At 42.3% G+C, this 11,619-nt stretch overlaps 1 protein-coding gene across 9 annotated transcripts in view; it reads left to right on the plus strand.

Annotated features, from left to right (window-relative positions):
- The window catches only part of LOC111765509 (protein IWS1 homolog), a 99,393-nt gene extending 88,161 nt beyond the window's left edge, over positions 1-11,232 (plus strand). For 8 of the 9 annotated variants that reach the window (XM_071212444.1, XM_071212445.1, XM_071212446.1 and 5 more), the window contains 11 exons: positions 1,021-1,091; positions 1,538-1,565; positions 3,771-3,841; positions 4,279-4,303; positions 4,888-4,961; positions 5,417-5,441; positions 6,785-6,844; positions 8,616-8,704; positions 9,117-9,226; positions 9,304-9,398; positions 11,001-11,232. In XM_071212444.1, the coding sequence (XP_071068545.1) occupies positions 1,021-1,091; positions 1,538-1,565; positions 3,771-3,841; positions 4,279-4,303; positions 4,888-4,961; positions 5,417-5,441; positions 6,785-6,844; positions 8,616-8,704; positions 9,117-9,226; positions 9,304-9,398; positions 11,001-11,050 (698 nt within the window). In that variant the 3' untranslated portion in view covers positions 11,051-11,232. The remainder of the gene's footprint in view (positions 1-1,020; positions 1,092-1,537; positions 1,566-3,770; positions 3,842-4,278; positions 4,304-4,887; positions 4,962-5,416; positions 5,442-6,784; positions 6,845-8,615; positions 8,705-9,116; positions 9,227-9,303; positions 9,399-11,000) is intronic. The other variant, XM_058289500.2, reaches the window with a different exon arrangement.
- Positions 11,233-11,619: the final 387 nt, after the last annotated feature.

Raw genomic sequence — 11,619 nt, forward strand, 5'->3', positions numbered from 1 at the left:
TCAAAGGACACAGTAAGCATACATGCTAATGAGCAGCTCCAAATTCTGAGAGTCATGAGGCATCACATAGGATGGCATGATCCATGATAACTGGATTGAGGTCACAGCTCAGGAGCTTACCCAAAGCAGATAGGCATCGGGAGGACAATTTAGTACATATGACAGCATCATCCCAAAGGACACGATAGGCACTCAAATCACGAGTCCCACAAGATGGTCTTTGAAAAATAAGAATGCAGATACATCTTGGTTCTTAACCTGGTGTCCAAACCCCTTGTGGAAACATTCCTAAAGAGTTGCATTTGTGGGTGTTGACACTCAATCTATATGTCCCTACATAATGGCTATCCCATATTTGATGGCCAGTGATATTTCAATATCATTCAATATTTCAATGGCTACCCACACTTGGTGTGGAAAAGAAAGACTGGAAGTAAAACCATGTGATTAATAAGTGTTGCTATTTAAATGGTAAGATTTTAGTACTCCCAATCTTCTGTGATATGTTATCTTTATCCCAATGGGTTAGTGAATAAATGCAATAGAATGCATTACATGGAATGGAATCCAGACCACCAGAAAACTTTGCTTCTAATCAAGTGACAAATTTCTGTAGAACAAATGGTAAATGCAGTGTCTATATATGTGGCATGGAGATTGAATTCATTTGGAGTTGTCCAGAAGATACTGGCACTTAAGTTGAGATATACTATAAAGAGGAGGGATGATGGGACTCAGGCATTGAATCATAGCATGTTTTTCAGTGCCATTTGTACACTGGGTATGGTCAGAAGATTTAGGTTGATACTTGCTTCAGAGCTAGGGATATATATTTTTGTTTCTTTCTGGCTGCTCTCTTTGCATCCTTCCTTCATGATGGACGATGGTCCCACAGCAGTTCTCAGCATGCTTGATAAACTACCTCCTCTACACAATTAAGAATCTTGTCCAAGACTATAAATTTACTTTGAAATTTATGAGAAACACACCAATGTGATGAGTTACTCTGTGTCACCCTAGAAGACCAGGAACAGCTGATGGGGGCACTTCCAAGTGATCAAGAGGATGAAGAGGTCCCATTTAAAGCCAAGGTGAGCTTACTAGTCATTGATCTAAAGTTGATTTTTTGGTCTCTTCCATTGGAATTGATTTCAGATGAGGATACCTGATCATGAACATATTCGATGAAATATTCCATTTCCTTGGGGTGGGAAGCATCATGTGGGGCCTCTTCTAACTGATCCAACATTGAAGAGATCAACCACAAAGGGGAGCAGAAGTTGACAAAGTAGGCTTTTGCTCAGCTACAATTTTGTTCTCCTTGGATTAAGAATTTGTAATCGCCACACAAATTGAATTTAACAAATGTGCGTCCAGGAAAAGCTCATGCCTTTCTTGGTGTGTCTGCTACACCTGCTCATCAGGTTTGCTTGACCCCTATTTCACACCTGAATTTCTAATGCTGCAAATCAAGCAAAAATCCTTTGCAAACAGCCAAAACATGGTCTGATCCTCATAAAGTTTTCTCTAATTGCAGGTGGCCCCAGGAGAAAGTCAAACTGCTGGTATGTATCTAGAATTACTGAATTGAGGTAATTTTGAATTAGATCCTAGGTTTGCCTGGAAAGCCAAGGTGGTTCCAGTTACTGGTGGGATTTTCTGAGGTATGGTTACACATTAAACATTAATTCCTCCTGATAAGGAATATGGTCATGCTCTATTGTTCTCCCAGTAGATGTATTCACTTCACTTGTGTGGATTTGTGTCTATGGCAGTCATGGAGTGTGTATGAGTGAGCCTATTGGAGGGATTGAGAAGGTGTGTGTTGGGGCATTGCTGTGTGTTTCCCTAAGTGAAGCGTCCAACATACACAGGACAACTGTCATTGAAACTTTTCTAAAACACCATCACATCACCACAGCACATATTGCATACAATAACCTGCAAACATCTCACTAGAATCATTCCTGGAATTATGTAAACTCTCCCTATCCCTTACAGCCAGGTTCTGAGGGGCATAAATTAATGACCCGAGATTTCAAATTCCTACGTTGTAGAGACAAGATTTGGACTGAGGCATGTAACCCCTATACTACTACTCTGAACTACTGAATATTACCTAATCACAGGTATGGGTCACTAGTGACAATGAAGGAATTTCCACTGCCTATATATATGTATGTGCCCTAGGCATTTCTTAAACATGACACTCATGTGTTAGATATTCACAGGGGTCACATAACACAGGTTAGCAGGTGCATTTTACAAGATACTTATTCACAGTTATTAGTGTGGAAAACACAGAGAGAGCCCCACATGTTGCTGGTAAACTCACAGACTCTCAGACTCATGAGGTTTCAGTAGGACAAGCTTGCCAATCGCTGCCAGTACTGGTTCACAGCTCAGCACATGGCCCAAGCAGACAGACAAGGAGAGATATTTTCATCTATTTAATAACATTATCACCATAAGCCATTAAAAAAAAAAGATCATTCTGTGAGCTACTCATTTGAGGAAGAGTAATGAGTAAGAACTCAAATTCCCTCTTAGCCATTAGGTTCATGTTCATCATTCGTATTTCAAGTTTCCCTTATAGCTAGTATAGAGATTCATGCTCAACCCTCAATCGATCCTAACTAACTCTCCCACTGTGGGATGGATCATATAAGCATGGAGAGTCACATCACGCAATGAATACAAAAACATGGTAATGAAAAGGAAGATGAAGGGAAAATATCACATGGTGAACATTGGGTACTTGTAAATGGTAGTCCATGAGTATTATGACAAACCCTATAATTATCTTTATGACACGTGTTAGTGACTCAATACAAAAGAATACCTTGTCTAGAATTAAATCCAGTCAACCAATAAATGAATAAATAAAACACTATACAACAGATTAGTATTGTAGTAGGAGCACTTTGCATTAGTGGAGATGGAAATGACCTTGGAAAGTTCAAAAGGGCATTGACAACTTGTCTAGATTCAAAACAGGAAGGGGGGAGCAGATTTTGTCTCAACGGACAGAGTGTCCACCTACCACATGGGAGTTCCAGGGTTCACACCCAGGGCCTCCTGACCCGTGCGATGAGCTGGCCCACACGCAGTGCTGATGCGCACAAGGAGAGCAGTGCCACGCAGGGTTGTCCCCCACACAGGGAAACCCCACACACAAGGAGTGTGCCCTATAAGGAAAGCCACCCAGCATGAAAAAAGCGCAGCCTGCCCAGGAATGGCTCCACACACATGGATAGCTGACGCAACAAGATGACACAACAAAAAGAGACACAGGTTCCCAGTGCTGCTGACAAGAATATAAGTGGACACAGAAGAACACACAACGAATGGACACAGAAAGCAGACAACTGGGGGGGGGGGGAGCAGTAGGGAGGAAGGGGAGAGAAATAAAAAGTAAATCTTAAAGAAAATAATAAAAACACAACTATTATAAAAAACAGGAAGGAAAAGTGATGGAGCTCTGTAAGTAATACCATCTGTTTAATACTATTTTTAGATTGAATATATCATGTTGAATTTGGATGCCTTTAGGTACACAGACACAAAGTCTTCATTTCTCATTTTTTTTACCTGTTCCTCTTCTCCTTTACCATCCTTCTTCAACCAAGGAGGATGGCCCAGCAATATATTTTTACAGACTTATTACCCCTCAGGTCCCTATTTTCTTGCCCATTGCAGTGTCAGGGTAGGTCTCTGAGTAACCCATGAACACTGCCCAATGTATTGACATTTACTCTGTGTCCTCCCAGGAACCCCTAAGAGCCTGCTGGATGAGTCCCCCAGTGAGAGGGAAGATGAGGAGGTTCCATCAAATTCCAAGGTATGGTCACCCATTCTTTCTCTGATGTCAAATTGCTGATTTTAAGTTTTTTTGTTTTTTGTTTTTTTCCTTTCTTTTATTTGCCAATTGAGTTCAGATATGAAAATCAGACCAAATAATTATAGATGATGTCTGCAATTTCCTGAGTCAGAAGAGTGTTCATTTGGAACCCTTTACTAACATCTCTGCTTCAAGAGGGACTTCAAGGAGTCCCCTCTACATTATAGGGCTAGGTTTCCTCCTCCATAGATGGGAGAGATGCATAAAACAGGAAATGCTGTGCCTTTCCACAAGTGTCTGTTACAATTACTTTTTGGGCCTTCATCTCAACCCGTTTCCCATCTAGTTTTCTAAAGGCAGCAACAGAGTAACCCAACTGTGCAAACACTATACAGCCTGCTCCAGTCCTCAGAGTGTTTTCATTTCTCTAATTGTAGGTGGCTTCAGGAGTAAGTGAAAATGGTATGTATTTTGGCATCACTTTACTTCTTTTTTAAAAACATCTAGATGATTTAAACTAGGAGTTTCATGCTTTCTTTACTGTGGAAAGCATCCTGATTTTACCTTCCATGTGGGCATAAGAAATAGAGGGGTCCTTCTGTTTTAGAGGAAGAAAAATGGCCACATTGTACAGTACTTTTAGCAGTTGTGTTCCCCTTAGGTGGATTGGGTTTTTGTTCATATCCCATGATAGTTGCACACTTTACGTGTATTTAAATGTTCAAAGTTCAACAATAACAGTGGGCTTCAAAATGGGCAGGAGGAGTGGTAAGAAACTGTCATTGAACAACATCCTCTTTTTTAGTACCTTTGCAGGTTCCTTTTATGGTGCTTTGGGACGTCTTTAGCCACAGTGCCAAGGACTGCATCCCTTTGTGTTACTGCTCCTCCCTGTTGCCCTCCTTCCACTCCTTAGCAGCTCACTTAGTCTTGCTGAATACCTGCCTCCTTGTTATTCTAATCCCTCGTCCAAGTCAAGCAATGCTTCTTGACTGAACCCAGAGCAACTACCCCAATGTACTGATGCTAACTCTCTGTCTTCCTAGCTCCCCCTGAGGGCCTGCTGGAGGAACTTCAAAGTGCCAAGGCCATAGAGCACACTCCATTTACTTACACCAAGGTAAGGCCAACTTTCTTTATCTGAGATAGAACCATTGCATTCTTGGTTTCTTTCATTTCTCATCCAATTCAGTTATGAAAATTTGACCACGTACAATATAGATGAGAGGTTCAAATGCTTGGTGGGTCAGTGTTCAGTGGGCATCTTTTAGGAGCTAATCCCAGTTTAAAGGGGGCAATCATAAATGACAGCATCAGGTTATAAACTATATGGCAGGAGGACATTCTTTAGCAGAAATTTTTTCACCTGGAATTAAGAATTTTGTACTTAGTAATCAAAATGTACTTGAGAGATGCATCACCCAGGACTGTTCATGCTTTACACCTGCTTTTGGTTTTCCTTAACTTCATTCTTTCCCTCTTGTATTCTGAAGTCTCCAAGAGGACACAAGCCTCTTGTATCACTATAGATTAAGTTCTGATTCTTACGGCATTATCTTCTCTGTAAAATTGCAGCCAATCCCAAGAGCAAGCAACAATGGTAAGTATTCTGAAGTCATACACTTGCTGAGAAAAAGTCCAGATATTAAAAAACATGAGCCTTCCTTGTCAATTGAGTTTAAAGAGGTTCCTGATGACAACCTCCTTGAGGGAATGAGGATTTGGGTGTGGTGAATGAAATGGACATTCCAGGTAAGAACTAGGGTTGTCTTTCTTAAGAAGTCGAGTACTGATTAGTTGGCATGTGTTTGTCTGCATGAAAGTGGTGTGTGTTTACATGTGTATGTTTGTGATGTGATTCTCAGGATACACGTTTTGATTCTCAATGGGCATGCGTACAAATGTGAGTCTTTAATGTGTTTTCTGGATTTTTCACACACCAAACAGCACAATGACTAGTGTCAACTTTCTTTGTAAAAAATCCCATCAATATCTCTTCAAATATTATCAAATTATGTCCTAAATTAGTGTGGCTTACAATATGTCAAGTATACCGCAATAACGCAAGAATAATCCATCAACATCAAAGACAATTTTCACGAAGCTCTACAGGGACTGAAATGTGGTACAGGACCCTTCTTTCTGGGATGTAATAATATGTCTTGGCTTAATCATAAATCTCTCCTCTTTGTAAGGCTTTACTTATACCTCAAAGCATTTTGAATGGTCAGGATGAAAGAAAGGCAGACATACATGTCCCTTCATTAACATATGAGACAGGGAAGTTTCGAGAAGGTGAAAGAAAATCTTCAGAACTGGACATTTAATGAATACAGACCAAAGAACTTGAGATTTTAGGTGCTTTGACTCCTAATCCACACGTTTTCTTCAAGCCCCTTCTGCCTGGCAGAGTCTCTAAAGTTCTCCTACGAATTTGTCAACATTTGTCATTTTAGTTCACACAGCCAGGGCATCTAGAGCAGATTCTAGTTTTTGCAGTTTTGCTAAAGCCCAACGCCCATTTGTGCTGGCAGCTGTGGTAGGGATGATGCAGAAGGGAACATGTTCATCCTCACAAAATGCTCCCCAAGGCAGCAGCCCAGAGTCTAGCACTAGGTCTGTGCTTTGAACTCATCTAAGACAGAGCATGCCCAAAGAGTCATAATTTCAGGGTGACAAGATTGGAGGTCAGTGCTCTATTTTCCAGCTAAATAAGGGAGTGCGAAGTTGAGAGCTGATACCTTCCCCTCCTCTCCCTCACTTGCAAGCACTTTGCAAATTCTTGCTAAGGCCTCAGGCTCCAGAGGGACCCAGGAAGGTCTTAGAACCCAGGGTAGAGAGCTGGGTTTTCCTATGGTAGCCAGCAAGGTCTCAAGGAAGAAGGGAGGGATGGGAGTGGCCCAATCCTTAATAACGGTCCTGTGGATCTTTGTTTTCCTAAAGACTGGCTTGCGGACCGCAAGTATGACTCCACTAGCAGCGATGACGCCGACGACAATCCAGGTAGGTTACAATTCTCAAGGAAGGATCCAATGGAGAAGATACCAAGATCAGTAGTTATACCTGGTGCCTTCGAGTCTATGGAAGGGGGCATGATATTAGAAAGTATAGGAAATACTTATGAGGGCCTGCTTCCATCTTTTCGTTTTCAATAACATAAAAGTAGGAGATATAATGACCGTGAGCTTTGTGTCTGTTGTGTGTTAAATGAAATTTCCATGTATTTTTTTTTTAATTAACTTCCCACGGATTAGTTTTTTCATGTCTTCTCAACAGTCTGACAACAAAACTTTGGTTTCCTTTGCTTAGCCTCCCATAGTAACTGATACAAGAGATTGTGGTTTGGATTTAAGTGTTGAACTTCAATGGAGCGGGTCTGTTGGGACACAACCTCTCAGGTTGTCACCTGGACCTGGGACAAAGTGTTTTTGGCTAGTGCCAGATGGCACTTGAGAAGTAGGGCCTCATCCCGTGCAATTTTAGATCTAGTTTTACTTTCTTCATGTTCCATCCTTACTGTGGATCCTGCTTTAAAGGTTAACCATGGGTTGGAAGCCATGAAGAACATTTTCTCTGGGCTTAGCATGTACCTGTGTCCTTGAGAGGCGTGGCTAAAGCACATTCTTGAACTCACTATTATTTTGCACTTCCAACCCAAATCCAAAATGCCAATGTAGTTTGGAAACCTAAATTTAATTACATCTGAGAATGGTTTGATTCCAGTTGCCCCAGAAGAGGTTTCAAAGCCCAGCAGGCTTTCTGAGGACTTGTGTGAATGGGCCACTGACTTGTTTCACACACTGGCTCTCAGAGTCCTACTGAGCTGGTGCTCTGGAATTGAGTATGCCCAAATCAGAGCCTCTTGGCAGCAGGGCCACAGGTTTCCTCCTGCTCTTTGAATTCAGTGCTATGGTCAGCAATGCCCTGTTTCTCAAGCAATATTCCTTTCTCTCCCTGTGCCTTTCCACAGGCTTCTCAAAGCACCCAAGGTACCCAGGCCTAAGAAGGCTTGATGGAGCCTAGAAGGCTGAATTCATTTAAATGGCCACACATTCTACACAAGGCTATTAACACACTTGCAAGATAAGGGAATGTGGACAAGTTACTTTACGTCTAATTTCCTGTTAATCCTCTCTAAATCGTTTTTTGTTTTTTTTTTTGGAACCTATGGAGATGTTGAGAGGACAGAATGTTTGCTTCACACCTAAAGCCATAACAGACACTTCAAAAACCACTTGATTTTGGGGGTTGGTGGTAGCTCTCTTCCACAAGATCTGATTCAACTCCAGAGCCTGAGCGTTGCATCTGGCATTGGTTGAATTGGTAATAGGCCAATCCATTGAATGGAGAGGGTGGCATGATATGCTTGATCATTCCCCTATGTTCTCATAAGGAAGAACAATGTGAATGGAAGACAAGAATAAAGGAAATAAGCAGTACTGGGAGAGAGAAGAGAGGCAGGGAGGTTCTGAGGCAAGATGATGGAAAGGAAATCAACATCATGCTTAGCAAGACATAGAGAATATGCCTGCCTTCTTTGAGGACAAGGAGGAAATGGGCATTCCTCCCCAAAGTTATAGTATGTGAGGTCTGGTAAACGGACCCTGTTGACATTAGGCCAACCACACAGGGCACAGGAGACGCTATCGAGGCCCAAAGAAAGTTGGGAGTGATACAGACAGAATTGGGTGCCAAGCTCAGGTCACAGTATGACAAAGACAATAGGGGCTCTAATTCTCCCCTGAACCCTAACTTTCGCCTTTCCTTTTGCAAGGTCACCCTATCACGGTCACCGCAATGGTACACTCAGAGGCGTTTTTCTCGGACTCAGAAGAGTCAGACGTAGAGAATGGCAATATGCATGTAATTTATTTCCTCTTCTTGCCTAATTTTAAAATCTTCCTGTTTCTTCTTTGTAAACATTCCTTTGTAGCTCTTCTCTTTTCCTCTCCTTTTACAATTGTCATCTCAAAGGTCCTGGTAGCCTCCAGGAAGGTGAGGTTATACAATTGACAATGTTTTTAAAATGTTTCTCCACCTTCTTCACCTACTGTATTTTAACATTGCATGGATTTCCAACCCTACTATGCACCATACATCAACTGGTGTGTCCCTGAATGGCCCAGGCAAGAAGTTGTGCTGAAGTCTGAAGCATTGGCCCACATCATGTGGGGTTGGCCCCTGGGAAGTTTTTTCTGGGATGGACTCTCCCTTCACTGCCGTGTTCCTACCCATATATGGCTCTGGAAAAGCAAGTGTGTTCTCTACCCTGCAGCTGTCTACACTCTTTGAGGAGGAGGAGTCTGTTGACATCAACCTTCTTTTCCGAGAATGCACAGAAGGAATCAACGATGCAAAAAGAGAGGAAGAAGAGGAAGAAGACATGTTAGTGTGGAGTAGTGGGTAGGATGAAGAGGGAAGGGAAACAAGTTCACGTGCACTAACTTTCTTTGCCACTTCAGGAAATTCAGCGTTCATGAGGAGTTTGCTGGAGTGCCTGCAACTGTGTGTGAATATGGAGGCGGAGATAGGAATCTGATGGGGAACATGAGCACAGGCAAGTGAAGGGTGCCCTGAGAACCCCTCCCCATGAGTAGAAGTGCTTTCCACGTAAGCCCTAAAGCTGATCAGCTATGCCTTCCCTTAGCTCCTTAATTTGTAGGAGGGCTCTAGCCCTCTTCAGGACCAAAGTTTGCCCTCCCAATCCACTAAGGCCTGCCAAATCCTCCTGTCTTTCTTTCTGAGTGTGGTGGACACTGTGGAGTAACCTAGAGTGCCACCAGTTCTCATAGGGAAAGGGTGAATTAGCCTGTGTTAGTTTGCCAGGGCTGCTTTATCTGATAGCAGTGATTAACTGAGGTAAACACAGGAACTGACACTCAGTTTAGGAGATTAGACGCGAAATCTAGGTGTCAGCATGATGATGCTTTCCCTGATGCTGCCAGCAACACATAACTCAACCTCTGCCTCCATCAACTGATCATCTGTCTTCATCTGTCTCCCGGGGCTCCTGCTCTGAATTTGTCTAGTCTTCCTCTCTTTGGAAGGACTCCAAGCATATAGGATTAAGGTCACCCAGATGCAGGCTGGCCTCCCCTTCACTAGTAAGATCTCTGACGACCCTATTCACAGATGATTTTGCATCCATAGGTGCGCAGGTGAGGATGAAAGCATGAGTTTATGGCTGCCCATTATTCAATCCAGAACCCAGAACACTGGGGTCACTCTCAGGCAAACAGGGTAGCTATTGAGGCCCTGTTTTCTACCTCAGTGGGACCTGAGTCACTGCTGCCCAAGCCCTGGGGTTCTAAGCCTCTGTAGTTTCCTTCCACATCCCACTTCAGCTCACACTCATTTTCTCAAGCTGTACTTCTTTACAATTTATTCATGTATGTAGAATTCAAACAAACACAAAGCACAAAGGAAATCTCCCTGCAGGGCTTGCTAGGAATGAGAAAATCAGAGAGGATTGCATGTTACTTAAGTCTCCTTATTTATTTTATAGCATTTAAGTAATAACTCTTATTAGATTATGATGAGTGTTTTGTAATACATGTTGGAATATCTTAATGTAAGAAAATATATGATTTTGGCATCACAGTCACTTTATATTAAAATGGGTTGCACAGTAAGCTCAGTGTTTGATTTAGAATGAAACTGTTAAATAGGGAAAGTGCTCCAAGAATCTGTCCCTTTTTGATCTGAGGCTTTCACCACTGGATGCTGTTGAGGACCAGGGTGGAGGGAGCAAGGTTATCACTTCCATGCCTCTCCCTTCAGAATTCCTGCCCCTCGCCTGCCCCAGGGAGATGGGACTCTGCCTTTTCTTTCTAGAGGACTCGAGCCCACCTTTTCCTCTGCATCAGTTTTGTTCTTCAGAGGACATTCACTTGAAAGGTGCCCAATCTAGCAATCAGGTCACAGCCCTTTGCCTGGAAATTTAGAGACACTCTTAGTCATAGACAGCACCTTCTGCAGACAGCAGCAGTAGGAATTCAGTCCCTCTGGATCTGGCTCCTGGGATATCATGGACCGAAGATCACCTCTCCGGGGTTGGTCTGAGGTAACTTTTGAGTCCTGCAAACCACCTCAGGGAAACCTAAGCTCCTACCACCTCTGTACCTCCCCAGTGATTCCAGATCCCGTATTTGTGTTGCAGATCCTACAACTGACTGCTACAAGGATGCTGAGCTGGAGGCCTCAGCCTGAAGCTGAGTAGAACTGGAGATCTTATGGCGCTTGGAGACACTTATGTGCTCACCCTTCTACTCCATTGTGAATGAACAACTAAGTGGCACTTTAGTTTTTAATCCAAAGACTTAGATGAAGTCTTAGAAATAGGTTTTACTTTTAATTTTATGTCATATTAAACAGTTTTTGTACCTTTGCTACTTACATTTCTTATTCTTTACGTAATAAGTAAAGAAATATACTGATAAGTACCCTAAACAATATTAGAGCTATATGAATTATAATATCTGGTCTCTGTATTGGCTCCCACCAAGGTGATACACTCACTCATGGAATCTTAATCATTGAGTGTTAGTTGAAAAAATAACTGGAAACTGACAGCTTATCATAAGTCCTCCTGTCAATGGGTTTTTGAAATTGCATTTACTGAACTATGTTCAGTCACCTGGAATGGGTCATGCCAAAAATACTCATCTTGGTCTAGCAGGATAACTTGAATTTCAGGGCCTTTTTCACTTACATTTCAGTGTTGCTGTGTATAAAACCATGATTCACATTTCATTCCACAAATGTTACCCCATTTGCAT

This window comes from Dasypus novemcinctus, chromosome 27, assembly GCF_030445035.2.
Source record: "Dasypus novemcinctus isolate mDasNov1 chromosome 27, mDasNov1.1.hap2, whole genome shotgun sequence".
NCBI lineage: Eukaryota > Metazoa > Chordata > Mammalia > Cingulata > Dasypodidae > Dasypus > Dasypus novemcinctus.